Raw genomic sequence first — 27,958 nt, 5'->3', positions numbered from 1 at the left:
TCTCAAGCAAAACTTTGAACTCAATATTTTTCCGAACTTTGCAGCTCAAAGTAAATACTTTTCATTTAAACTAATTTCAGTCAACACAATAAAATAGGGAAAACATCACCCACTTAAAAACAGCTTAAATTGCATGTGCTTTGTCACTGTAAACAAACAAGGTAAACATTGACATAACTTCACATTATTCTTGGGTTGAAAAAAATCTGCAGTTCAAAATAAAATTCCGCCTTTGGTCAACATTTTGGATGCAATTCAAAGTCTCTCATAAAATAAACATATTTTAAAGAGTGCTTTGAATTTCACTGTGTAATTTCTAGCCAACAAAAATTACAGTGGTATCTTTAAGGTTTATTATATGTCAGATCAATAGCCATTATACAGGGCTAACAACCTTTGAGATACAATACCTTCCCTCTGCTTAACCCTTACTACTATGACATGAAAAAAAAATAACATCCTATAACTGTTCCTGGGGGAAATCCTCTCACAAAGTGAAACTTTCTTGCTTATTTGTTTAATGCTAAAGTATTCTTTTCTGATAAAATGAAAGATGAGCTGAAGTTTTGGCCAAGAAAGCGAAATTTTCATTAAGGTAATCTTCATGAGGATTTTTCAGTAAAAGGGGGAATTGTTTTGCATTCTGCAAAATAACAAATTATTTTGAAGCATAAGCTTAAAATATAAAAATGCCCCATCACAACAAATTGTGAATTTTTTTCTGATGCTTTTAAAAGTGCCTCGATCATTCCTAGGACCATGATGTTAAAGTTAAGTATTTGCTATTTTATTTAAACATTTTTGAGAAATGAACATTCTGGGACTTTGCAGCATTATTAAGAAAAGCTGTCCATACTTTACCATGTTGTTACATGTGTTTATCTGCTGATTATAAAATGTGTTAAACAGTATTTTAAAAACAAAAAAAAAAATGGAGAGCTGCGCTTTGATTAATTCAGTGAACAAAACATATGCTCTTGGTTCTGTTCTATGAAATTCATATATGATCAATAAAATCTTTTAAAAGAGCAACTTTGGCTTTAAGGCTTGTACTGCCGACCATGTTTTTCGTCCCAGTTAATTCAGAGCTCATCCTGTTAACTTAGGCAAACAAAACCACTTTTTGGCAATCATAGTAATGTCCTTTTAATATTTTTATCCTCTCTCTAAAATTTCTTTAGGTTGGAAGCTGTGTATTGTGGTTGTTACCCACTTTGTCCCAAAGATCTGGTTTATCCTGAAATATTTCCAGGTAGCTTCTTTCATGGACTTTCATCTTCGTTGCGATTTAATACATGATTCATGCTAAATTAGAAAGTTTGAAAATAAACTTAGGCAGGAGCAATTGTTTATTTGGCAAGTCAACATGTTAGTGTTAAGGAAAATTTTATGTGTTTTAATACATTAGAGTAAGCTTATATTTACCATCTGTTCTTTTAAGATAACAAAAAAGCAAGTTTTCAAATAGCATTCTTCATTGTTAGCATACACATCCCATAATGATGGATTTTTATAAGCAGGTCAGTGTTGCTGCGATTGCTTACAGATTTTTTTTAATGATATACACAGAGAAAAATCGAGGACTGGAAGTCACACCAAATTATTTAAACAATTGACTAGTTAATAATATGCAACTGTTGTACAGGGTACATACGGCTATAGTACCAGTTCTTTGAAAAAATTCTCATCACTAAATATATCACATATGCATTGTGTTACATTAGAATAATGTATTTTAATCACCCAAAGGAGATGTCTAAACAGCACAACTACACAGTCTTATTTAGCATTAAACATCCTTGTGAGCTGAGGTAACCTTATAAAATCATGCTTAAATAATGTAAAACACGAGGCAGCACAGAGCAATATGCATTTTTAATTAGTAAAGTGACTAATATCGAGTGTGTGCTTTGAGGTTTTTGTTTCATTAAAAATGTATCTGTTTTTCCTGCAGCTGAATATCTGTATTCTACACCTGAACAGCTTTCAAAAAGGCTCCAGAATTTCTGCAAGAGACCAGATATTGTAAGAAAACATCTTTATAAGGTAGATATTGAGGAGAGATTTACGTGGTATAAATGCCATATTGAAGTACAAAGAAAATTCTTAAAAAAAAAAACATTTAATTAACATACTAATATTTAAAGGCAACATGCTAGGGAGGGATATTAGTTGTTACACTAACAAGGATTAATTAAACTGGATGCCAGTTGTATTAACCTAGGTCTTATGAAATACGTGCACTTAATGCATGGTACATGCTTTTTTTTAATTTATTGTTTTCTAAGATGACTGTCCTTTACATTTAGCCCCAAGAGGCTTATAAAAATGAACCTGGATTAATGTAACTCATTAGTTTAAAAGGAAGTAAAAGGAAAGATTCCACAATTATACTAATGAGGATAAGCCTGTCTTCCCATCATAATGAAATCTTCAGGCCTCAAAAATTCAGGTGAATGACATTCGTGAAGTTTGGTGTTCAGTTTTTAACTACTTTGAAAACGATTTTCAAGAATCAAATGTTTTTCCCTTACCCGGTGTAATAAAAGGACATAAAAATCCACAGTTTGTTTAGAAGGACACTGCCAGTCTCCTCTCTGAATGGCAAAGGCAGAAAGAAAACAGTTTAAAGAGCATCATCATGCAGTCCCCTCCTTCATTACCGTTTTTTTCCCCTTGTTTGAATCAAGAATTTTACATTGTTGAGCAGACAGCACAAAGAGGCCCTGCTAAAAGTCTAAGTAATTGAACTGGGATAAATCTGCTTTACGAGTTTGGAAGGTGGCTCTAGGCCATGAGTAATATACCTTTTTATATTCTTTGAATGTAGCATCTTCATTTTACATAAATTCAGTATAGTTTACAATCTAGCAGTTTTATAATCCAGTATATTTTAATTTTCCTATGTTAATGTATAACCTTCCTACATGAAATACAGTCTGCTGCCTTTTTTCTCTCCTTTCCCTTTTCATGGCCTAAAATACATATTTACATAGTGATACATCAAAACAGGACTTTGTTTCTGCAGGAAACAGTTAAACTTCAAGAAAAAAGGGAGAGAACCAAAAATGCAATTTAACACCCAATTTCAAGCTCATTATCTTTCATTGTCTATTAACTTGGCAATGGTTCAGAAGGTAGCTCATAATAGTTTAAAATGCTGACTGAACAGTTCCAGGCTTCAGTATTACTCCTTGAGTCAATACGATTGCACCGTATACAGGAGAAGAAAACATTCTTCCAAGGTTCACATCCAAATTCTCTAATTTTGGAAGTTCAGTAGTGGTCGGGTTTGGATAAAATGTTAAGCAAGTAGTTTGCCACATGACAGGCTATCAAAATGTGCAGATTATGAAAACGGAAGAAATAGAATAAGAAGTATTTATGCAAACAGATTAATTTTCTGTATATGACACAGATCTCTTCAGTGAGTTCACCATCCAGTTACAAATTTTTCACCTTTCTGGTGAATTTTTGGTGAAGTTGTGCTTGTTTTTTGGTTTTATTGAGATACAACTGGCAGCACTGTGTCAGCTTATGACATACCTCATAATGACTTGACACGCATTTATTGTGAAATGGTTATCAACATAAGTGTACTTCTCATCCGTCATCTCATACAGATACAAAAAAAAAGGAAGGAAAGAAGGAAGGAAGGAAGGAAGGAAGGAAGGAAGGAAGGAAGGAAGGAAGGGTTTATTATTTTCTTGTGATGAGAATGGTGAAGGTTTTATAATGCTATTTCCCCCGTCAAAATTTAGCTGTTTTGAACTTTGCTTCAAGTTAGACCTCATTATCTCCGTTAGTCTTTGTTTACAAATTTTTAACCATTTCAGAAGTTACTGCAACAAGTTAGCTTTGGTTGCAAAGGAAAACAGACCTCTGGTTGAAATATTTTAATATGATACTCTATAGCATAGCTATAATTATTTATTTTACAAACAACTTCTGAAAAAACTCTCGAACATTGTCAGCTCAGTGGTAATGCTGTTAGTATATAAAACTGTCCCTCATATAGCTTAAAAGATAACCTATGCCTTACATGTTATTTCATGTAATTACTTTTTACATATGCTTTGAGACTGTACATCCTAAAGTACTTCACCTCCAAGTTTTATAAATTAATATCTCCTGTGTAAGCATTTATAAGAATTTGTATGTATAATTCTTTTTTATGTATTTTCTGCCATGGATTTTTTTTCTTATAAATCTATTAAGACCTTGCAGAGGTGCCCTCATTTATAGAGCTTGATGATATTATATCTGAATATTCGTCTTAAAATTAATAACTTAGTCCAAGAATTATAGGCAATTGAGCTTTGCGATGCATTTGTCAGGAGAAACTGGTAAACACACACACACACACACACACACACACACACACACACACAGAGGAAAGGACCACAGATTTAGTTTGGTTATTGTAATAGGATTTAGAACCAAAACAGCAAAAAAGATGCCTTCTAAAACTTTACAATTAAGTATAAAAAGCTATGGTACCTTTTCACCTCATGCTTTATTAATATACACATTTTCAGGTAACATTTGCCTGAAATACAGTACAAGAGAACTATTCCCCCCAAGGCAATATTTTCCTTACTTTCCTTATGCAATGGAAGAGTCTTTTGTGTGTGCTGTTAACGAGAATGTTGGGGTTTTTTTTAGACTTATTCCATTGGACAGTGCTGTTTTGCTTTTATAAAACATATGCTTCTAAGATCTAAAAGGATAGAATGTCACTGAATTCTTTAATTTGCTCCTTTTACATTTTTACACCTTACTCTCTTTTTTTGTCAAAAGTTTACATTTTAAAATCATCTCAACTGCTTTTCACATAGAGTTCACTTTAGGATAGGATTTTTCATATGGATTCACACTTAGAAATTTAATGACTAGAATAAGGCTACTAACACTTGGCTTTCTTCTCACATGAGACATTATACTTTCAATATGAGTGAGAGTTTGGGGGCTATAACTTGAAGCAGGATTTGAAACAGAATGCTAGTAACTGAAAAGCAGAAACAGAATTGGATACTTTTTTTTTCTTAAAGTGACTCTTTCTACTACAGAACACTGTGCCCATGCCTTCTCACCTGAAATGGTTTCAGATTTGAAATGTTTAAATTCCTCACATGCATGCAAGTATGTTCTCCCTCCCTACCTCCCTCCCTCTCTTTTGACTTCCTTCTCTCTTACACAGACAGACACAGACACAAAGACACACACACACACACACACACACACACACACTTTTCTTAAGATCTTTCTTAAGAGAAATACAATGTATGCAGAAATTAAATGTCCCCTAACCATTTTGAAATCTAAAACCATTTTCATAATTTAAAAAATCTAAACCATTTCTTTAAAAAGTTTACATCTAAGTTAGTCATTGACTGCAGCTTTCTCGTACTTTCAGAACACTTCCTTTTCTGAGTAGGTCAAACACATTGGCCACATACTTGTCACACAGATTAAAAATAGGTTTCATTTCATCCACGATGGGGAGCTTTTTATGACTCCCAAACCTAACTTGAACACAAGATTCCAGAAGTAATCATAAAATAATTAGCCAAGGATTGACTTCCTAACACTAACAATAGTTTTCCCTTTTCCAGCCCCAGTAAGCCTCATACCATGAAGTTGTATTTTTGCCTCCTTTTCACTATGTGAATTTACTTACTGAAAATTCCCAACAACCTTTTGAGATCAGTTCCTTATGTTTCTACAGGCTTCTCATCATTATATTTTAAAATGCTTTAGAGAAAAAATGATGGCCATTACATTGTTACGAGTACTGAGAAGAGCGCAGGGCACAAACAGGGCACTTGTGAAAAGTAGATACCGCCCAGACTACCGGGATAGCTTTTCATTCCAATCCTATTTCTCATTTATTTTTATTTACACATTGAGCAATATTCTGTGTGGGGAAAAAAGAGATGCGTTCTTTCTTGTACTTTCTGAGAGTGGCCTGTAGTTTCTTAAGATTGTTCAAATGACAGCTGCTGATTTTTATTCTGTTCTCCTCTTCAAGTTGTTCAACATTCTAGGAACCTTGATAACCTGCTCCTAATTGGAGGAGAGAAGAATTTTCAGATTTCTGCCTAAAAATGCCTCCAAACAATGATTAAGGTTACAGCTCACATTCAGTGCCCAGAAAAGCCATTTGTGGTTGCCTTAATTCTCTCAGGCTCTGTCTGTCCGAACCAAGGCCAGGCCACTGTAAGCTTCCTTCAAGGGACTGGTCACTTTATAGTCCTCTTTTAATTTGAGATTACACTCTAGATATCAATAAGGTGTTGCTCACTTGTATTAACACTCCAAAGTCATTACTTTTTTCCCTAAAAATGAAAACTTAAAAGCTTGTGACATTTTTAGAACTTCTAAAAATCTCTCAACCGCATGAGCACAGTTTAAGGCAACTTCCCAATCTCTCTCCCTCCCTCTCCCCCTCCTCCCCAGTCTTCTCCCTCTCTCCTTCTTCACTTCCTTCCTTGATCTCATTTGGCTTGATTTTCCTTTGGTTTGTCTAAGTAAAATAAAAGCAAAATTTTAGCACAATAGATACTTTGGATGATCAAGAAGAGTGAGAGATTTTGGCGTCTTGTTCTTCTCTGCTACTCATTTGCAGCCTGGCTCTAGATGAACTTCTTAGCCTTTCTCTATGATTCATTTGTAAACTTGGAAAAAATTCCCCCCCTCAATTCTTAATAGCATTTCCCCCCCGAGGTACTGCTATAATGAAATAATGAATATAAACCTGTTTGTAAACTCAAAGTGCTTTATACATTTCATGTAGTAGTAATGGCATTTCTCTTGTGCCTTAACCACTTAAAAGTAAAATTTGCTTTAGCTAAAGCATGGGCTAAGGGTGTTGTGTATCTTGTGTTTATAAAAGTTAAAAGTTGGATGATAAACTTCGAACAGCCGTTGGCCCTAACATAAACCAGGAAATATGCGTGCAGTGGGATGTACCCATTTGCGAAAAATCGGGAGCTTTCCCCTACGGCTGAAATACAGTTCCACTTTAATCCAATCAGAAACTGGGATTTCCTGAGTTGATGAAACTGGAGAACCATTTATTTGGTGGCTTTTTGAAATCTAATTGACGTAAGTTATGCAAATTTGCAATATGAATTTTGAACATCCTTTCGTCTTCGGTTGTTAATGCTTCTTCCTTGCTCTCTCTTCTCTCCCTCCCCCTCGCAGGGTGAAATGACTCCTTTTTCTTGGGCAGCCCTACATGGTAAATTCAGGTCTCTGCTTACAACAGAACCTAGGGAAGATTTGTGACAGATGGGGCTAAGTCACAAACTTGCAGCCTAAGGCAGAATCTGTAGAACTTTCCAGAGTGTGCCCATATTTACCTGATCAGAGAGAAAAGAAAATCTGCAGAGGAAGCTGAGCCTGGCTGCTTGTCATAGCTGACACAGAGCCATCTGCCACAAACCTGTGGCGGCTTCAGATCTCCCATCCCTGCCACCACCCCAACTCAAATTAAATACAGATTCCTAGAGACGTTATGATGGTTACACATGTCCTCGGCATCACATGGAGGAGACTGTTCAAAAAAAATATGTGGCCTGTTGTATAACCGCACTCATGTATCCCATATGTGGTGCCACATTGAATTTCCGGTTGAATCCGTTTTTATCCTTTGTACTGGATGACATGGTGCCTGAATTCTTTCTTTTTGCCGACACGATGGCAGCCAAACTGCAGCTTCAAAAGCTCGCACTTGGCTGTGTTTCTACCTAGGTTGCCAGGTTATCATCGGAGCCTTCTTGCGTCCTCAAAGGGCCACAGGGTCTGAACGGAGGATCAGAATGCTACCGGACTAATTGGGCGGCCATCTCAGAATTGTTTGTGGGCAAGGGGCTGCTTTAGCACTTTTATTTTAGCAAATTAACGACTCTCTGGCACAGGGGCTTTTAAGTGAAGGTATTAATAAGGGTCTGGCAGGTATTCCCACGATCCGCAAAGTTACATTTGCATTTAATTTATTTTAAAGTTGCTAGATAAACAGCTGTAATTTGGACAAACATGGGAAATACACTAAGTGGAGCCATCTTGCCCATAAAATGAACACTGAGATACTCGTTTCAATTTTTTTTTCCACTGGGGTAAAAATAGAGAAATCAAAATACTTCTACTAAAAACAGTAATTTTGATATAAATATTCCTCAAAAATATTTGCATCCAGCTACAAATACGATCTTTTCAAGATAAATCACTTATGATTCCAATAGTCAAGCTGCTGTATTTGTTGATATAAAGATGTTTTGAACGGCTAGATTGTAAAATAAATTTTTAATAAAGTGCCTACTGCAATTTTTAATTAGCATATCTCATTTATGTGTAAGAGTGTACATCTATCTGTATGTTTCTCACTGAACACTTTCTTGTGTCAGAGACAACGAATACAATTGTTTCTTTTCCGGATGTACAAGGATCTGTTTTGCAAATGTTTGTAAGATATTATGACATTTCCAAGATTTTCTTTGCATTCTGGAAAGCAGGAGGTAAACATTTGTAGTCATTAAGGTAAAGTCTGTTGATAAACCATCTTCTGTTTACTGACAGGTAAATTGTAACTTTCCTAGCTTTTGAAACAAATAACTTTTAGACACTACAGACTGAGGAACAGCCAGGGAAAGCAGGGTAGGCAGGGGCCATGCGTGGCCTTCTGGCTTCTAAAAAGATTGACTGGTCTCGAAGGCATCCGAGATAAAGCAGGCAGTGATTCAGAAGTCCAGTAGGGCCCATCTGACAGGTAGCAAAATCGTCAGCAGGAAACAGATCAAGGTCAGAGAGCCAGATAGAGCCCTCAGGATAGAGGTGATCTTGTAGATCAAAGAAAGCAGGAATTCAGGATCCCTGCAGCCTGAGAATTTAAAAGCAGGAAGAGTAAGAAGCAAAAAGAACAAACTCTGTCTTTGCACAGAGTCCTCTCCCTAACCAATGTGAGACCCTTAACGCGTCCCGGGACATCACTGCCCTGGCTTCAAGTCCTATGGTTTGCAGGGAAGTCACTGAACAAATTACATCCTCACCCATAAAACAAAGGGCTGAGGGATCATTTCTGAAGTTCCTTGTGGACTGAGAATGGGGACCTCAAAATCTACCAGGGCTACTCCTTTTGAGTGCAAACATTAGGATGTCAGTATGCCTAGGACGTTCTTAGACACCTCTAGGCAGGGTTTATCATCTAAGGAGATGGAACTATACCAGTAAATTTGCTTCAGTCAGAAGGATGTCTTCTAGAAATAATAGTATAATCTCACAGCCAAGAAGCAGTGTTGAGCTTACTGTGTGTTACTATCCTGAAAATAATGGGCTCCCATCTCAGTGTAGACATAGTTGAAAGTTACCTGTATATGGAGGGTTTTTTCCCTATACCCATAACCTCAAATCAGATTTTGTTTTCAGCCATGCCCAGCATTACTTCGAGAATAAAAATTTACATTAAAGCTGTCACTTGTTAGAACTATGCTGTCAGACTTGGTCTTAGTGCAAATAAGCAATAAAAACTTTTGTCAATGTGTAATTCTTAACAATTGAAAACTTGAAGTGTGTGTTTTGTGTGCTTCTCAAACCAATGATATGGTGGGTTAGAGTGTTATTAAGTAAATTAACCCATATTTCATTGAAATCAAAGGATAATTGAGAATACAAGGTGACTTTTTAAAAAATATTTCTGAGAGAGATAGCATGGAGGCAGGTGGGCACAGAGAAGGAGACAGAGGATCTTAAGCAGGCTCCAAGCTGTCAGCACAGAGCCCCACGCAGGGCTCAAACCCACAAAACCATAAGATCATGACCTGAGGCCAAAGTTGCATGCTTAACTGACTGAGCCACCTGGGTACCCCACAAGTTGACTTTTTAATTCCTATTTCACTTACTTTGAATAAAGAGATTGAACACTCCCATTATTTCTTATTTTGAGTATGGTTGCTGAAAATTTTGATCTTCCTTTTTTTAAACATTCAATTCTGTTAATTTTATTCCTTTAAAATAAACTACTCGCCCAATTTCCATTTTAAGTATCTTTAAAAGTCTGCTCATTATCAAGGCCTTGATACAGCATCCAGGGTATACTTGCCCTGAACTTGCCTCATCTGTGTTTCTGGTTAGGTGTTTCTATAATAAATTTCACGGCACCTCGTTCTTAACCTGCTCATTTATACCATGTGGGTCAGGAATAGGTCAAAAGACCTTTCTCAGAAAGCCTGCAGTTTAATAAGCGTCCTTCTGATATGGCTAGGTTTAAATGCCCTGCTCCGGCTCTCACATCTTCAGATGTGCCATGTAAAGATGGCAGCAGAATCAGTAAGTTGATGGAAACTCGCAGCCACATAGGGCTGCACAGATTCATTTCAACACCTTGAAATGCATCTGGAAGCAAAGATTTCATTTTATGTTGAAGGTGTTAATTATATTTGATATTTTTAAAAGTAAAATCTGTTTTTGAGAAAGCATCTGCTACCCAGAAATATTATGAGCCACAATAAAATTTTCAGTTAAGACTCAAGATACTTTCTGTGGGTGACAGAATCAATTTTCAAATGAGAGTCCATGTTGTCTTTTTATGTCGACATAGTCTATGGGTTTTATTCTTCTGCTGACCATGGGCAAGAATCGGCCTATGTGCCTTTCTCTTTCGGTGAAAAGTTAGGGGGTATTTAATATCAGACAGTATACTTAACAGTAAGAGAGTATATTATAAATCACTGACATGAACAGTTTTCATTTTAAAATTTGAATTGAGAAATAGGACAACTAATGCTTTTTTTTTTTTTTTTTTTTTTGAGTTCACTTATTTATTTTGTGAGAGAGAGACGGAAAGCAAGTAGGGCAGGGGCAGGGAGAGGGAGAATGCCAAGCAGGCTGTGTGCTGTCATCGCAGAACCCATCTGGGGCTTGAACTCACAAACCGTGAGATCATGACCTGAGCCTAGATCAAGAGTCGAACGCAAAACCAATTGAGCCACCCAGGCGCCCCTAGGAGACTAATGCTTCTATGATACAACCTCCCTTCAAAGCTGTTCATTAAAATGTAACTGGGAAAGTTTAAAAACATGCATACAGTTCTACATGCTGCTGAAAGCTTTGTGCATTTGTGATTAAAATGCAACAACAACAAACTATGGGATTTATACCAAACGTACAATAACTTTTAAGTCAGAGGAGTGGTGGTAGAAAGCAGAGACATGTAACTGGGAGAGTCACATTTACTCTATGATTAGTGGCTTATTTCTGAGGCTGGCTTGTTGTATCCAAAGGCTATTCGTACTCTGTATGACTTTTTGCGTGTCTTCGATGTTATTGTTGGATGTGCCTTCTGAAAGGAGCTGTGACTACTTTGCTTAGTTTTGCTACCATGCCTTCCTTAATGTTTCTTGACTCTTAAGTCAGTGGTCCATTTCCCTTCAAACAGCGGAAGACACTGCCCTGACAGTTTTGCATAAGAAGACTCCTCGCTTACCAGGAGCCAAGGACTTAACCTTGATACTGAAACAAATCATACTTTGAAAAGGGCTGACTTGACTGTCCGTAGAGTCTCTTTTTCTTGGGGCCGCTGGTCACCATTTCTCACTAATTCCTGTAACATTACACACTCAAGATGGAAAACCATAGTTCTGGAGAAACCTTTTGAACGGTGATGAGAGGAAGGAAAAGGATGATGTTACACGAGCCAGTCTTCGCATCTTGAAAAATTCAGAGCTGTAGGGTAGAGCACAGGGCTGTCTGAGCTCCTAGCCGCACGGCCTAGCTTCCATATTGGCACCTGTTCCCTTTCCTCTTGAAGCCAGGATGAACTGTGGACTCAGTCCCTCATTGCAATCCATAGGAGGAGTGCTCCCTCGTGTCTTTGGAAATCCCTCGCTGCGCAAGCGGGATGTATGGCTCCAGGAACAAGGATCCTCTCTCACCCGACAGCCCATTTTCCTACAGTCGAGTGTGGGGTCAGTGCCTCCAGGGACCCTCCCATTACGATGAACCTGAGTGATGCCTTCTTCTCTCCCGCAGCTCTATGGTTATTAGTTTCAGCCCCAAGACAGATTCATAATTGTTCCCACAAACTAATATAAGGAATTGCTGCTTCTTGGGAGATAATCTAAGATGCTTATGTTACTCTCCTAACAGTTACTGCATTTTTCAATAGCTGACCTAGGGTGGTGTGCTAGCAGGGACTTCTGGAAATACTTTGAGCTATGCCTTTCTCTAAGAATTTGAAGTCCTTTATATTTGACAATTTAAGGTTTCCAGGATCACCTCACAAATGAGAAAATCAAGGCGTCATATAAAGGCATATTTATATGCATGCATATTTATATGTATGTACAACATACAGACTACGTTGTAGAAACAGAGATTTTTTTTTACAAGCCTTCCCCTGCTCGGGATAGCGTCATCGTCACCTATGCATCTTTCAGGAAGCATCAGGTCAGTGCGCATGACTATCAGACCCCTAGGCAGGAGAGTGCAGAGGGTAGCAGGGGGCTGCTTTGTGGCTTACGTTGCTGGTCTTGAAAGAGGCGTGAGAGACCATGCAATGAAGCCAGTGTTTGTCTGTAATATTACTATTATTGTGCCTGTAGGGAGCCATTCAGCCGCCACATCCATCATATGCCTACCATGCCCTGTGATCTTTACACTCATCTTTATGCATGTAGGTACCTTTCCTGGCCCTCCTGAGAAGCATCTGCTTTTGAAACCTGTGGGGAAACTGATGGCCTGAAGAGCAGCCAAGTTGCCATGGGTCCCACGGTGGTAGAGGCAGGTCTAGAAACAGCCTCTTGCAGAAGGCCATGGTCAATTCAGTTGGTCAAACCACGATCCCTTAAAGGAGTGAAAGGGACAAATCTCTCTATCTCCCTCCCCTCTTTCCTCCTCCCGCTTCTTCTATGGGCAGAAGGACCATGGATGGATAAGGTGCCAGTACCTTTCCGTAGATTATTTCATGTTACTCCTGGCCGCATTTGTATTCTAAGTGACCTTAATAAGGGGAGGAATGCATAAGAATTGATTCCTGGTACTAAAATTTCAGACTCTCTGGCACCTGCAGTACTTCGGGACGGCTGAGCCTCCTCCAGTGCCTTTCACCTCATACCATGATGAAGTTGCTCATCCACATAAATGGGAGGCCGGCCCTTCATTCAGAGGCAGCCCCCACGATCTCACCTGGTGTGCAGAGGCCCTGGGATAGAGGGAGCAGGTGGCCCTGGCGGCGGCAGCACCTTTAATTGTGCAGCATAGGAATTGCTTCCTCTCATCCCTAATAGATAACCCAGAAATTACATCCTGAAACTTACTTCCCCGGAAAGAAAAGGAAGGGGAGGGATAACTTAAAAAGAAGATACTTCTAATATGGTATTAGACTGTAATTCATAGGGAAATTTATGCCTGAGATATGAATTTCTGAAAATAGGGTTTTTTTAAAAAAGAGAAACACTGACACATCCTTAATTATAGAGTAATAAATACCAATGGTATATTATCTTCTGATATTTCCTTACACAGATATCAAAGCATGCAGCTGTTTTTGAAAACTGATAATCAAGTACAATATAAGTATATTACATCTTGTACTTACAACACACCCTTCAACTAAGCAACCTCATGGAACACTTCACAGTGAGAACCAGAGCTGCTCGTAGTAGAAGCCTAACTGAACAAATTAGCCTTGAATTGTAACTTAAGAATCGTAGTCGAACCGAAATGCCTGTCCTTGCCAGGAAAGGCATTCCAAAGGCAAAGAGCATGCCAAGTAAAAAGCCTTTGCTTTGGGATTATGGAGGCAGTTCTCAAAAGCCAGCATAACTTAATGATCAATCAGAAAAATATAGAGCAGTAACTACACAACAATAAGGATACATAAAAATTGTACAAAGCATTACTAGTGAACGGGGAGGTAGAGTGGGCTTTTAACAGAAAGTATTAGGCTCTTAGAAAGCTCTGTTTATTGCTTTTAATCCAGGCAGCAAAAGAAAGACCAGCATGGTCAAAGAAAAGTACGTGGACAAATGTGGGGGGTAGGAAAGGAAATGAAGGTCAAACAAGGCCAATATGATTCAGAATGAAAGGGAGGGAGGGAAGTGTAAGGAGCCAGCTGCAATTACTAAATGTTACATTAAGAAGAGCCGAAATTGAGAGGGGGAGGTCTGGGTATTTTACTAAGTGGATTAATGTCCTCTTCTTTGGGTGTCTGAAGTTGCAGATTTTAATTTATTTGGTGCAGGGTTTTATTGTGAAATTCTTAATGGGGTGGAGGGGTAAATAGGGACAATTATAAACAGAAAGTAGAAAAGGGGAACATACAATACTTTTTATAAATTTAACTACAATAAACAGGATCGAAGCTATGGACAAAGGTAGTCAACCAAATATTTAGTTTATTTTAATAGAACTTAAAGGAGAGTTAGAGGTACATACAGAAAACAAAACAAAACAAAAAGACAAAAACACCCACAGAGATGTGTCAAGCCAAGGATTCTGAGTGACTAGGAGGCTAGTTTCTTGCTGCTCTCCTTTCTCCACCCATTTAGAAAAATAAATCATAACTCTGGCATGGAGAAGCCGCGTCATGAACATCATTTATTAATATAAACTTAATCCTGTGCTATTCTTTGGTGGGTGGTAAAAACATGAATAACAACAACAGGCCTAAAACAGGATGATTCTCTCAAATACTGGGAAGCCATAAGGAAAGAGAAACTCCTGCCATGTTCTTTCACCTTATTTATTTTACTGAAGGATAAAGTCAAAAAGTAGGGAGGGCAGAGCCAAAGCAAAGGACCAGATGCTTGAAGATTTTTAAAGTTTTCCTAAATACGTACCAGAAGAGGAGATGGGCTTGGAACCTAGTGTGATGTTTATCCATTTATTTACTGCTAATCTACCCTCCCGGGGGAGGTGAGGAAGAAGGCTGTCTGCCTTCTACAGCTGAAGAGATCGGGGCAGAAACTTAATCATGTTCATATATCCTGAGTGTAACTACTGTCATGGGGCTGGAACCAGTTCATGAAGGTAGTGGGTTCGAGCACGTGCCTGACCAGTAACACTAGGAATCCTTTAAGTTGAAAATACGGACCAGGAGGTATTTAAGAAGCACTGATTCACAACTATTAATCTTGAAGGCAAATTGCATTATTCGGGGTGTGGGCAAATCACTGAACTGGAACCACACGAAAAGGCACTTTTTATAAAATGCTGTGAGGAAACGGATATTGGTGAAAAAAGCAAATGAAAAAGGGAAAAATAATCATCTGCAAAGAGGAAGAGCCGTACAATGACTGAACAAGGTGGCCTTGTGGCCTTCAACCTGGTGCATCAGTTCTATCAGTAAATAGATAACTAACAAAGAGGTGAGGCCTTCTATTTCTAAAACTGACCTAGCAACAAGAGGGAGGAAACAGAGAAGAGTACATCGCAGGGTGGCTCAGGGTGCCCCGCAAAGGTCCTCTAACTCTAGTGTTTAAAATGAGGGCGCAGAACTGGAGATCTGTTATGCGCAGCGAGTGGGCTTTGGATTCTGAACACTCCTTTATCTATGAAAAATCCAGGGTACTGTGGAGGTGAACCGATGTCTTCAATCCGAGAGACAGGGTGTTTTGTGATCATAGTTAAGAGGAAAGCCATCAAAGCACACACCTTTTTCCTTTTTCCTCCTGAGCTGCAGAGCCATGGTGGGGAACTTGTGCTCTCTGGTGCTTGCTGCTATGTTCTCTGGCTTTCAGTCGGCTTGGCTTTTTCCCTGGATTTCTAATGCTGTGATAGCAGGCCGGGGAGGGGGGTGGGGGGTGGGGAAGGAATCTACAAAACTGAAAAACAAATTGCGTGTGTGCGTGTGTGTATGTGTGTGCGCGCGCGCCCGTGCGGTAGGATTTCACTGAAGATAATGAATTGCAACACTCTAAGCACCAAATTTTAAAACTTAAAAAGTATGAGTAATGGAGTTTTGAAGAAGCGAAATGTGCTCGAGCAGAGTATTTATAGTCCTTTTTTTGCGAGGTTCCCCAGACCTCTGGGTGCATCAGCAAACTGTCCTCCTACCCGAGCGTGCAGCTGCGATTTGGCCCCAGGCACCACCTACCCAGAGTCACTACCTAATGCATTTTACATTTGCACAGATAATGAAAGAGGGAGGGAGGAATGGAAAAAAAAAAAAAAAAAAAAAGACGAGAAGGGGCCCGTTTCCCCCTCAGCGTTCTGTGTTTCCTTTTGTCGCGGCCGTCAGCTGACACATGGAAAATGTGGTGTACGGTTTTGCTTGCCTTTAATCTGTAATTAAGGATTCCTTGTCTGGGGCTTGCTACTACCTCTTTTCGCCTTCCCTCTCTGCCTCTTGGGTCTTCCGTTCCCGGTCGGGTCTGGCCCCGCGCCGCAGGCGGGGGCTCGAGGTCGCCCGGCTGGGCCGCGGGGCAGCGGGGACGCGGCGGGACGCGGGGGCCTCGGCACGGCCCTGCGCTCGCCTGCCCGGGAGCGCGCGCCCCGGCGCTGTCCCGCCCCGCCCCTCCCGGGCCCCCTCCCGGGCCCGGGCCCCCCGGGCGACGCCGCGCCCGGCGTCGGGGGCAGCTGCGCCAGGGCCGCCTGGCGCGGGCAGGGCCGGCCGCGGGGCCCCCGAAGCCTCCGCGGGCGCGCAGCCGCCGCCCTCGCCGCCCGCCCTCTCCCCCGCGCCGCGGCGCCTTCGCAGCCGGCGAGCCCGCGCTCGCGTCCTCCGCGGCGCCCTCGGCGCCGTCCCGAGCGGGGGGACGCAGCTCCGCACTTCTCCCGGTGCGAGGAAAGGGCGCGGGAGCGGGACGGGGAGGTCACGGGGCGGTGGCCGAGCCCGCTCGGCGGCGTAGAGCCCAGAGCCCCGAGAAGAGCCCCGGGGCCGAGGGGGCTCGTCCGCCGCTGCGGGCCGAGCGAGCCCCGGGCGGCGGCCGCGCTCGCGCCCACGCCGGCGCGCACAGTCGCGGGGCTCCCTCGCAGCCCGGCGCTGGCGCGCGCACCGGCACGCGCGCCCGGCACTCACGCGCCGCCACGCACACGCGCGGGGCCCCCCGCCGCCCGAGCTCGCTCGCGCGGGGTCTTCCCGGCTGGACCCCGGGGAAGGCAGCGCAGCCCCGGGGGGGGGCGCGGGAGCGCAGAACTCTGTCCAGTCGTCTAAGTATTTTACTGAACTGGGTTCCGCGTGTCGGCCAGTCCAGTCCTCAGAGGGACCTTCTGATGAGGATGCACCGAGCAAAAACAAAAGTACTGACTCCTGTGCCCCCTCCCCTCTAAGAAAAGATTACCGTAAGCAAAAAACCGAGGAGGGAGTGGGGATGGGCGCGGACACTCTCCAGGCAGAGAGACTCTGGCTATTGGCTTAAAAAGTATTCTTCTTCTCTCTCGTATATCCAGACGTGTGGTTTAAATCCCGCTTCTTACCTGCCCCGGGCCCCCAGCGCTGTCCTTTTCACTTCTTACCTGTGCTTAGGGTTACAGACTTTGTTTCTCCTCCTAACTACCAGTTGGTTGTTTAGGAGGAGAGGAGAAGAAGGATTAAAAGGTCTTTAGGCAGGAGAATATTTAGAAGCATCGCGTTTTTGAAATACTTGTAATTTCCAATGTTTAATATCATTTTGAGGTTTCTAGAAATTTTAAAGAGCCGCCCTGCACTAGGATTATTTTTTATCATTCGCTATTTATTTGAGTGTACACATTTAGAATTGTATGTGTAAGAGGAAAAAATACCCCTCGTCGTTGGTTTCACCAATGCCGTTTGCGTTGTTTTCTCTCTTTCCCACCAATAGAAATCATAAGCTAAAGTGGTGTGCGCCATGACCAAATATAAGAAACCTAATCTGGAGTGTTCATGACCTTACTTGGCATCCGTCTCTCAAGATTCTACCCACTCTGCTTGAGATATTATTTGAATGGTAGACGTGGAAATATGGGTGGGTGGTAAGTTCGATGGTTAAAATGTGAGAAAAGCAGCCCAGGGGTAAACCGAGGTACGGGAGGTTGGCCCACATAAGCCTATCCTTGAAAGGCTGAACCAGAACACATGGGAAGTGCATCGAGAAGAGACTGTCGGTAAACAATGATAATCAGGGCTTTCAAAAATCATAAATCTGATTGAAATATCTGATTCATTATTTATTCATCACAGCACAACTTTGCAAATCCAAGAATAGTGTTTGAAAACCAAGTGCCTTCTATTTTGTACATCAACTCAGCAGATGGGTCTCCCTTTCAAAATGTAGCTAAAGGGTTAAAGCTATAATTTTAGCAAAGTATCTCAGGAAATGACATTAAGATCTGATACATCTCCCTTTCTTTCTGGCAATAATATCCCCCAAAGAAAAAAGATATACTTATTGATATGATGATAATGTTTCTCATTATGTGTACAAGTGTCAGAATGATTCCTGTTTGTGCAAGTGTTTTTAAAACTGCGAGGACACTTTCACTACTATGAAAGCTGAGAGCCAATGAAGGAGAACTTCTTTTAACTCCATAATAGCAGGTTACATAGTAAATGAACACGGATGGTCAGATAGCCAATTATGGTATAAATATCCGTTGTTTACACAGAGGTGGTAAATGAGCCTTTGGAGTACAAAGGATTAGGCCCATCTAAGCTACCATTTGTTCTTCAACCTATTATGTCTTTCCTTAAAAAGGCCAGTGCCACTGTAGGTAATATGCACACAGAGCATACTTCTCTATGTTGATTTTAGTTTGCTTTATTTCATTGCACACTGTTGTTTACTTTTTAAAATTTAAATAAATGTCAGCATTGTATAATTTCTATGTTAACAAAGCAGTGAGCAAAATCCCTTGTATGTTTATAAAATATTATTGTTTAATTCACATAGTTTAGAAATTCCAAATGTTGAGAATAGGAAGGAGGCCAAATACCATCTGTTTATAACTATGATGCATCGTAATATGTGTACTTTTAAAAGGAGTTTGGTCAATCATGCCACTATTTTATCTGCTCGGAATATGTTGAAGATTTAAAATGTAATTTACAGGATTACTTTTAGTGCGTTGCGTCCAACTGTGAGTTGTAAAGAAATCCGTCTCTTCTGTTTTTCTCAAATTAATCATGTACCGGCCCCAATTAATGGGGGCTGTTAAACGGGTCGCTTTTTGCTTAGCTCCAGAATTCTTCTAACTTTGGCTCAGTCCACCTTCTTGATGCTGATAAAAACTCCAAGGACAAATGAAACAAAACACTCCTAGCTGTGCCTTTCTGCCAGGAGATAGTCACTTAGAATGGGAGGCAGGGTTTGGTAGCTAATAATTAGCTAACATCAGCCCTGAGAAATTACCTGTGAAATACCCTTTGGTTCTGGGTTGAAAAACAACATTTGACACTCCCTGTTTTAAAATAGTACATTCTTGTCCCTGAGACTTCTGATTTAACTTATTTATTTCGAATGCATCTAATTGCATACCATTAACAAAGGGAGTACACTTACTTGCAACAGACGAGCAGGTTTGAAGGTTTTTATATAACTCAAGTTATATAGTGAGGAATTTTCCCTTCCTTAGTAAACTAGAGAAACTCAGCAACTGAGCCTTCAATTTAGGGCAGATGTGTTGAAATCCAGAGGTCTTACACTGTGGGGGTCTCTTTTTCAAGAAGGAGGAATTAAAAACTCAGAAGTCCTGATAAAGTTTGAAAATGTGACAGAAACATTTATTAGCAAATGATGGTTGCTTGCTTGATTTTTTTTTTTTTTTTTTTTTTTTTTTTTTTTTTTTTTTTTTTTTTTTCTTTTAAGAGTTTTTTTTTTGGCAAGGTAGACCCAGTAAAGAGCTACTCCTGGAAATGCTTTTATAGACAAATGCATGCAGAAACATGCAGAAATATGAAAACATACTCCCAGTGAGCTGGGGTGCTTTACTTCTCAGTTGAGTGTTCAATGGGTGCTGTATAAAGTGGTTTCCCTGTTCATTTAATGATATCTGTTTTCTCAGACCTTTTAGTTTCAGTAGCTTCATCGACAATTCTATCAACCAAGAATATTTACTTATGTATAATTAAGAACACTAAGAATACCTTATCCAGGAAACAAACCCATCTATACATAATTTTTTTCAATCCAACTGTTAACGTTTTAAAAGTCTGTTTATTTTCTTTCTGGTCAGATTCCTCCCACCTCAAATAGTGAATCCACTGGGTCTTATACAGACTTGTTTTCCCTTGAGTTAAAATACGAAAATGCCAGATTCCTTTTTCTTTTTTTTTTTTTTTTAAGAAATTTATAGTTTATTTACTTCTGAGAGACAGAGAGAGAGCGCATGAGCAAGCAGGGGAGGGTCAGAGAGCGAGGGAGACACAGAATCTGAAACAGGCTCCAGGCTCTGAGCTGGCTGTCAGCACAGAGCCCGATGCGGGGCTCGAACCCACAAACCGTGAGATCATGACCCCAGCCAAAGTCAGATGCTTATCCGACCGAGCCACCCAGGTGCCCCCAGATTGCTTTTTCTTAAGTAATGGCTTAAGTGTACAGAGTAGAAGACACAGTACCAAATACAGGGGAAAGGAGAAAAGAGAGCCAACATAGAGCTGGGAGAAAAGAGGTTCATCATACAAAACTTTCAACACTGCTTGAGCGCAATAAGCCATAATCACTAAAAGCATCATCATTTCCAAGTAAAACTTAGATTGTTGCATTCAGATATTAAACAGCTAAGGGAAACTCTTAAGTGAAATTTGATTGATTCTTGTGAATCAGTTTTTCCATTCAAGTCCAACCTTCCTTAGTGAAGCTTGCACTAGATATCCATATTTGCACTGCGGGAGACAGGAAAAGAGGAATAGAGGCATTCTTTGCTTTTAAGGCACTTACAGTCTACAAGAATGGATGGATGGATACATAAAATAAATGGGACTATGTATAAGCATTGTTATATGCTATGGACTGTAGATGTAAAAATAAAGGCTGTTTTAAATGGACGAATTATTCAGACATGCTTTCCTCCTGAGTACCTTGGCTAGCAATGAAATTCTTAACAGGTTGAGCAAGTCCTTAAATGCCTAAACCCTTTGGAACTCGATGAGTCTAATGAATTGTGGTAGGTAATATAATCAAAATTGAAATTGGCACGTAGGTGCTCATTTCGTGTTCCCTTTAGAGCTGACTTAGAACCATAGCAATGCTCCACGTGTGCACATCAGTCATTGTATAGTCATGTTATCTTGACAGCCAAAATCACTTTATAAAATATACTTTAATAAGTTACCATAGAGCCCTAAGTTAAGCCATATAACTTAATCAATACTGAATGGGCATTTCTAGGTATCACATTTAAATTGAGTAAGAGATAAAAAGAAACGAATTGAGAGTAAGAAAAATGTATGGGAAACTATTTGCTTCTTCCAATTAATATAAAACATGCCAGAAGCTTTTTCTCATTTTGCTTTTTATGAAGAATTACTGACCCAAAGGAAAGTCAGATGAGGACTACTACTAAACAAACAATAAAAGCAGCAACAATAACAACAAACCTTGCTTGTTTAGGAGAAAAACACGAAAAAGTAATAAATTCACCCATTTTAAAAATTAAGAAGAAAAGACATAAAATTTAATACACACAGTAAATAATAAATATTCTTCAGTTTCCTATGATGGCTAATTAAGGGAAAAGCCCATGTGAAAAATTTGGAAGAGAGACGAATAGAACAAGGTAATTAACTCTTTGCTCCTTCAACCTTAAAGAGGGTAAGATTTCTTTTAAGTTTGGACCTGCAGCAACCTCAGAGATCAAATCCGCCTTTACAAAATAAAGTGAAAGGAATCCTAGTAGCTCTGCAGCTCAAGATCCAACCTTGTTTTTGGCCCCACTCTGATGCTGGTGCACCAATACTGAAGCCCCTGAATAATTTGCTGTTTGACTGAATTCCTGCCCCAACACAGAAACCCAGCCGCTGGGTTCTTCCTGGTTCTCTTGGACCTCTCTCGATGGAATCTGCTCTCCTATTCGTTCTTACCATGTTTGGTTAGTTCCTGATAGTTGACGATGCATTCTTTTCATCCATCATCTAATTTGGTCTTTGTAACACTCTTGTGAAAGCCATATGGAAAACCATAGCTTTAGTCCCAAAGTTCAGAAGAAGTGCTCAGAATCATCCCATTAGTACATTGCAGAGTTGGGCCTGGAAGTCATACCGCATCATGCCCAGTTCCTCCCTTTCCCTTAGACCGGATTTCGTATTTGAATGATGGTTATGACAATAAATCACAACTGCAGTCTTTGTGGTGGGTAGAAAGGAGAAGGAAAAGGAGGAGGAGCAGAAGCAGAAGGAAGATGGGAAAGAAGAAGAAGAAAGGAAGGGGATAAAAACCAAGACAATCCCTGCAGGGTTTTCTGTGATGTGGGGAAGAATAAATCTTTAAATTGCTCCCTTTCTGCTTATGTAGATTAGTAAGGAGGAAAGCACTTCCTAAAATTTATATCGTATAAAGGAAAAGCGAATTCCAAAGCTATCACAGTGCTTTGTGCTTTAAAGGATAGAGATCTGAAGTAGGTAATCTATTGACAGAGCTCCTTAATGAGCCTTGGATATGCATGAGTAGGCCACAAGCTTGATGTTGAGTGCAAGATGGAGAACTGTTTAAGAAATTAATACGAATTTGGAGAAATTGGGGGAAAAAACCCACCTTGGTAGAAAGAAAAAGAAAATGGTCAAAGGATGAAGGGATATAGGCTATGTCTTAAAGATAACATAGCCAGCAACAAATTCCCCATGGTGGGATATAGTTGATTATTATATTTTTTTTATTAAAGGAGTCCATTACACTCAGTTCTAAGCTTCTATTCATTCCAGCATAATCTCCATTTGTAACCCAAAATCTCCACTGAAAGTCTGCAATACAAAACAGGCTTGATTTAGTTCCACATTTTGGGAATGACGACATAGGGAAGGTGGACAAGGGTGACTTTGCAGAAGGCATAATTTAAAATGAAGGCATAGAATTTTATGGAAACAGGAAATAAGGACAAGAGATGATTAGGAGAAATGGAAGCCCTCTGCGAATGAATACCAAGAAACAAGGAAACCATAATACAGGAAGTCTTGGGAAAAATTAGCTAATTTTTATGTGGTAGACACGACATTTTTAGCTATTCAATATCTACCTAAGCTTCTATTAGAATCTAAAGTTCTCGTTAAGGAATTAATTCTTTCTTGCTAAATGCAGTCAGGCCTGAGGATTGCATTTTTGCCTTGAATGGAGGAACCGAAAGAAAACACTGGAATTCTAGTCCATCCAACCTGGAACATCCCCACCAGACTATTTCTACTGAAAAATAGCTGTTGGGTTCTGCTTTCAACCTCCAGCTTGTGAGATGCTTCTCGGTCCCAAACTTAGATCTCCAGCTTCTCTTTTATATAGTTCTCTATGTATTAGGATTCTGTCAGGTGCAAAACTCAGAAAGATCTGGCCCAACTGAGTTGCTTTGTCAGGAAAAACAATCATTTATGACAGCTAGAAGTACAGATGTAGAGCACCTCCATCTTCCCAGTCTTCCATCCTGGTACTTTACCTTTTATTTAGCTCTCCTTATCTTCACAAGAGGCCTACAGCAGTCCAGCCATCACATTTTTACCACATCTTTCTTTCCAGATGCAAGAGAAGGGACATTTTCTTGCTTGAGTCTCTGCAGTCAAGGAAAGCTTTTTCCAGAAGCCCATTTGGAGCATTCCCTATCCACCTGATTGCATCATTTAATGCATAAACTGAAAGTGAGAATGGGAATGACTTCTATCAGTTAAGACTGAACCCTAGTCGCAAATAATTCCAATTCATAATTTAAGTATCCTTAAATATTTTTGATAACTTTTGATCAAGAACTGCAGACAAAATGTGCTACCATATTCTGGTTTATAGACAACTTGCTTTTACTTTCTGTCCTTTTTCCCATTCTTTGTTTTGTAATGTATTTGAAGAAAGACTTGGATTTTAGAAATGCATTTTTTAATCAAGCATTTATTGACCATGACCTTACATTTCTCGGTAATAATTTCCCCCAAATTATTGTCTTATTGCCATGTCTTGTTTTTCCATTTATTCATACATTTCTTTTTTTGTTCACTCAGTAATTCGTGTGGCCAGTAATTTCCTCTTTCGAAAGGAAGAAAAATTCAAAAAATTGTCATTAGGTACTTGATATGGACGTGGAAGGTGAGAAAAAAATGCTGAGAAATATTTGCGTAACCTCAAACATAAGGCGTATATATATATTTTTTCATTTTATAACTTTTACAAAGGGAACAATGGGACAAAAATGAAGAGCCCTGGACGTTCCCAGGGTTTCTTCATCTTCCTACGGTTCCTTGTGTTCTGAGGTGCATCCTGCCTTGAGAGTGTTGATTTGACAGACAAGTTCTTTGGGGCTGTAGGCATGAGACTAGGGAGGAAAGGAAGAGAGAACAAAAGTTCCAAAGGTTAAATCTGGGGGAGGAGGTTATCTTGACATGAGACTGGAATTCAAAGACAGATGTAAGGGAGCAGAAGCCGCAGCCGCGTGTGAACCCCTGGACGGGGGAGGCTAAGGGGGATTTTTAAGGATCTCTGTTCCCCTCATCTTCTTCAAAAAAACAAGTGAAGAACTTGAGGAATTCAGAAATTTTTTTTTAAGGAATTATTTTTGGTTGCTGCGTCATTGTGTGTTGTTTCTAACCATGATGCTGTCCACGCAGGGTATTATTTTGTAGTGCCCAGGGTTCTATCTGTATTTCTCTATTTGACTGCAAGTGATGGAAATCAGCTCACACTAACCAGGCATAAAGTATGTATCAAAAAGTCCTCAAAGATGACCTTGGGCCTTAGGAGAGAATTGCACGCTCAAGCACTGTCCTCTGGGATCTGGCTTAGTTCTCTCTCTCTCTCTCTCTCTTTCTCTAGATCTTCCTCTGGATTGGTGGTGGTGGTGGTAGTGTCTTCCTCTAGAAGGCTAGCTCAGTGTTGTATATTTCACATGCTCCTTACAGTCTCAGAAGAGAGAACCTATCATATCTAGCATCCAAATCAGACCCTGGTAGAAAGGACATTTATTCTCCCCACCTGGCTCACTTTCCCCACACTTGTGGTAGGGGACTTACGGGAGCACAATGTAATTTCAGATGACCCCTCCAGCATTACATTGGATAGATCCTTAAATCCATGTTAAAAGAAACTTTCCAGCTATTAAGCAGAGGAATAAGTTGTGATACAGTTGACCTTGTATCTCTTGTTAAACAAATACTTTTTACTGGGGCTATTTACACTACTATCCCCACACAGCATTGAATTTTAACTTAAGTTTACATCTCTAATTATCTTTTCAAATTTCTTTCAAAGGATTATGCTCCAAAGTAGCTTTGAAATGAAAGTTATTGGATATGCAGAAAAACCTGGAAGCTGAGCCACAGGACAGTATAACTGAAGCTAACATTCATCACCAAAGAAATGACCCATTTTCACTTAAATGTCATCTAAAAATACTCAAGTCCTTTGCAGCCACCTTAAGATGGACAGATATCCACCAGGAGATAAACATGTGTTTTATTTTGTTATTAAAACGTACTCAAAAGAATTACCTGTCACATACTAGACAGTACAATTGCCATTGGGAACAGATTGTAGAATTTCCAAGCTAGAGAGTTTCTTGCATTTGAAGGATTATCATTCAGGTGTAAAGTATCTGTCAAAAACTACTTTTGATTTTGATTTTTAAAAAAGTTTTTAATTTCCAATGATAAGAGAGTTAGTTATGAGAGATAGTGAATGTTTGACTTTAACTAAATGGAAAGTGCAAATGGGACTCTAGTATTTTTTGGTATGCGTAAAACTTACACAATTCTTAACAAAGTCAAGACACCATACCTGTGCTGTCTAACAGACTGGTCACTAGAATGTGGTGCTTCACGGCTGATAACCAAAAGTGACTCAGAAGATACTTTAGACTGTGTGAAGATATGCTCGTACTACAGAAGAAAGTGGTATATCTTTGTATAGACAAACTATTTAGATAATCTATTTTAAGTAAACAAAATAAAAATGTATGGGCAGGGGCGCCTGGGTGGCACAGTGGGTTAAGCATCCAACTCTTGGTTTCGGCTCATGTCATGATCTCACGGTTCATGAGTTGGAGCTCCACATTGGGCTCTGTGCTGACGGCGTAGAGCCTGCTTGGGATTCTCTCTCCCCCTCCCTCTCTCTCTCTGCCCCTACCCCACTTGCTCTCTCTCTCTCAAGATAAAATAAACTTAATAAAAAAATGTACCATAACTATGGTAAATTGAATTATTCTTCCCAACTCTTTCTTATCATAGAACTATACATTATATATATTACCCTTTTCCATGTGACTTCATAGGGCATCCGATTAGTGGAGGCAGGGTACTTCCCCCAACATGTTAAATTTAGGCTTGCCTGGCACTTGCTTTGAGCAACGAAATTCCATGGAAGTGAGAGTGTACCTATCCTGAGCTCAGGCCTTAACAGACGTTGCATATGCCCTCCGCCTGAACGTCTGTCATTAACCGGGAGAATACCATGCGCTAGGTAACCAGTATTCCAAGAAGAATATGAACATACATGAAGTAGACCTGAATCCAGCTTTCAGCCTGGATCCCAGAGCTGGGAACCTGAAACTGAGTCTTATGCAAGTGAATTACAGCAACTCACAGACTCATGAGAGTAAAGTAAATGCTTATTGTTTTAAGTCACTGAATTTTGGAGTGGTTTTTTATGCGGCATTATTATAGCAATAACTGACTATTGGAATAGTATTTCTTTCCTCTCCCTACAAGTGTTTTGAAATTGATGGCGCATCTAACAACAAATAGAATTGTAGGATCAAGGAAATTCACTAATTATACAGTTAATCATTTAATTAGAATTATAGGAAGTGGTACAAAAAGGATGCAAAGAGCACAAAACACAGAGGCCTAATCTAATCTGAGAGACAGGAAATGTTTCTCCAAGGAAGTGACATTGAAGCTGGGAATCTAGCCTTTGCATCAGCAAAGTTGAGGGCAGGGAGAGAAGCATTCCAAATGAAGGGAACAATCTTTGCAAAACCCTTAAGGTAAGAAAGAGAAGCTCACTTCTTACAGAGAAGTATCTGGAAAGCAGAGGAAACAGGAATGTGCAAGGAGAAAGAAGGTTGATGAGGTTTACCACAGTATTAAGGGTTGAATTGTTTGTCTCTTCTAAACTTCATATCAGAAAGCCCTACCACTCAGTACATCTGCATGTGACTGTATTTGGAGATAGGGTGTTTAAGTGAAAATGAGGTTTTAGAGTGAGCCCTGTACAAGTCTGACTGGTATCTGCATAAGACGAGATTAAGAGACACACACAAAAGGAAAATCATGTGAAGACCTGGGAGAAGACCACCAACTATAAGCCAACAAGAGGGGCCCCAGAAGGAATCAACCCTATCAGTGCCTTGCTCTTGACCTTCTAGCTTCCAGAAACTCAAGAATTGTGAGAAAATAAGTTTCTGTTAATTAAACCAGCTAGTCTGGCACTTTGTTATGATAGTTTGTCCTTTCAGTTTGCTGTAACAAAAGTACCATACACTAGGTGGCTAAAAAACCAGAAATTTAGGGGCACCTGGGAGGCTTAGTCAGTTGAGCATCTGACTTTGGCTCAGGATGTGATCTTGCAGTCTGTGAGTTCAAAGCCTTTGTTGGGCTCTGTGCTGACAGCTCAGAGCCTAGAGCCTGCTTCAGATTCTGTGTCTCCCTCTCTCTCTGCCCCTCCCCAACTCATGCTATCTCTTGTCTCTCAAAAATAAATAAACTTTAAAAAAATGTTTTTAAAAACCAGAAACCTATGTATTCTTCATAGGCCTGGAGGCTGGAAAGTTTCAGATTAAGTGTCTGGTGACAGTATCTATTGAGAGCCTACTGTTTTTTCATAGACTAGCATTTTCTTGCTGTGTTCTTACATAATGGATGAAACAGGGGAGATTGTTGGGAACT

General features: G+C 40.0%; 1 protein-coding gene across 7 annotated transcripts in view; it reads left to right on the top strand.

Annotated features, from left to right (window-relative positions):
* Nucleotides 1-27,958, top strand: part of GTDC1 (glycosyltransferase like domain containing 1) — a 329,154-nt gene that overhangs the window by 286,587 nt on the left and 14,609 nt on the right. For 4 of the 7 annotated variants that reach the window (XM_039250744.1, XM_039250738.1, XM_039250739.1 and 1 more), the window contains 3 exons: nucleotides 1,182-1,252; nucleotides 1,955-2,046; nucleotides 7,207-9,567. In XM_039250744.1, the coding sequence (XP_039106675.1) occupies nucleotides 1,182-1,252; nucleotides 1,955-2,046; nucleotides 7,207-7,290 (247 nt within the window). In that variant the 3' untranslated portion in view covers nucleotides 7,291-9,567. Of the gene's footprint in view, nucleotides 1-1,181; nucleotides 1,253-1,954; nucleotides 2,047-7,206; nucleotides 9,568-27,958 lie in introns of those variants that run through there. The other 3 variants (XM_039250740.1, XM_039250743.1, XM_039250742.1) reach the window with 2 other exon arrangements.

This window comes from Hyaena hyaena, unplaced genomic scaffold (genome assembly GCF_003009895.1).
Source record: "Hyaena hyaena isolate Hyena2069 unplaced genomic scaffold, ASM300989v1 scaffold_381, whole genome shotgun sequence".
Classification (NCBI taxonomy): domain Eukaryota; kingdom Metazoa; phylum Chordata; class Mammalia; order Carnivora; family Hyaenidae; genus Hyaena; species Hyaena hyaena.
Note: the sequence above shows the minus strand (reverse complement) of the source record. Positions and strands in the feature narration are given on the sequence as shown.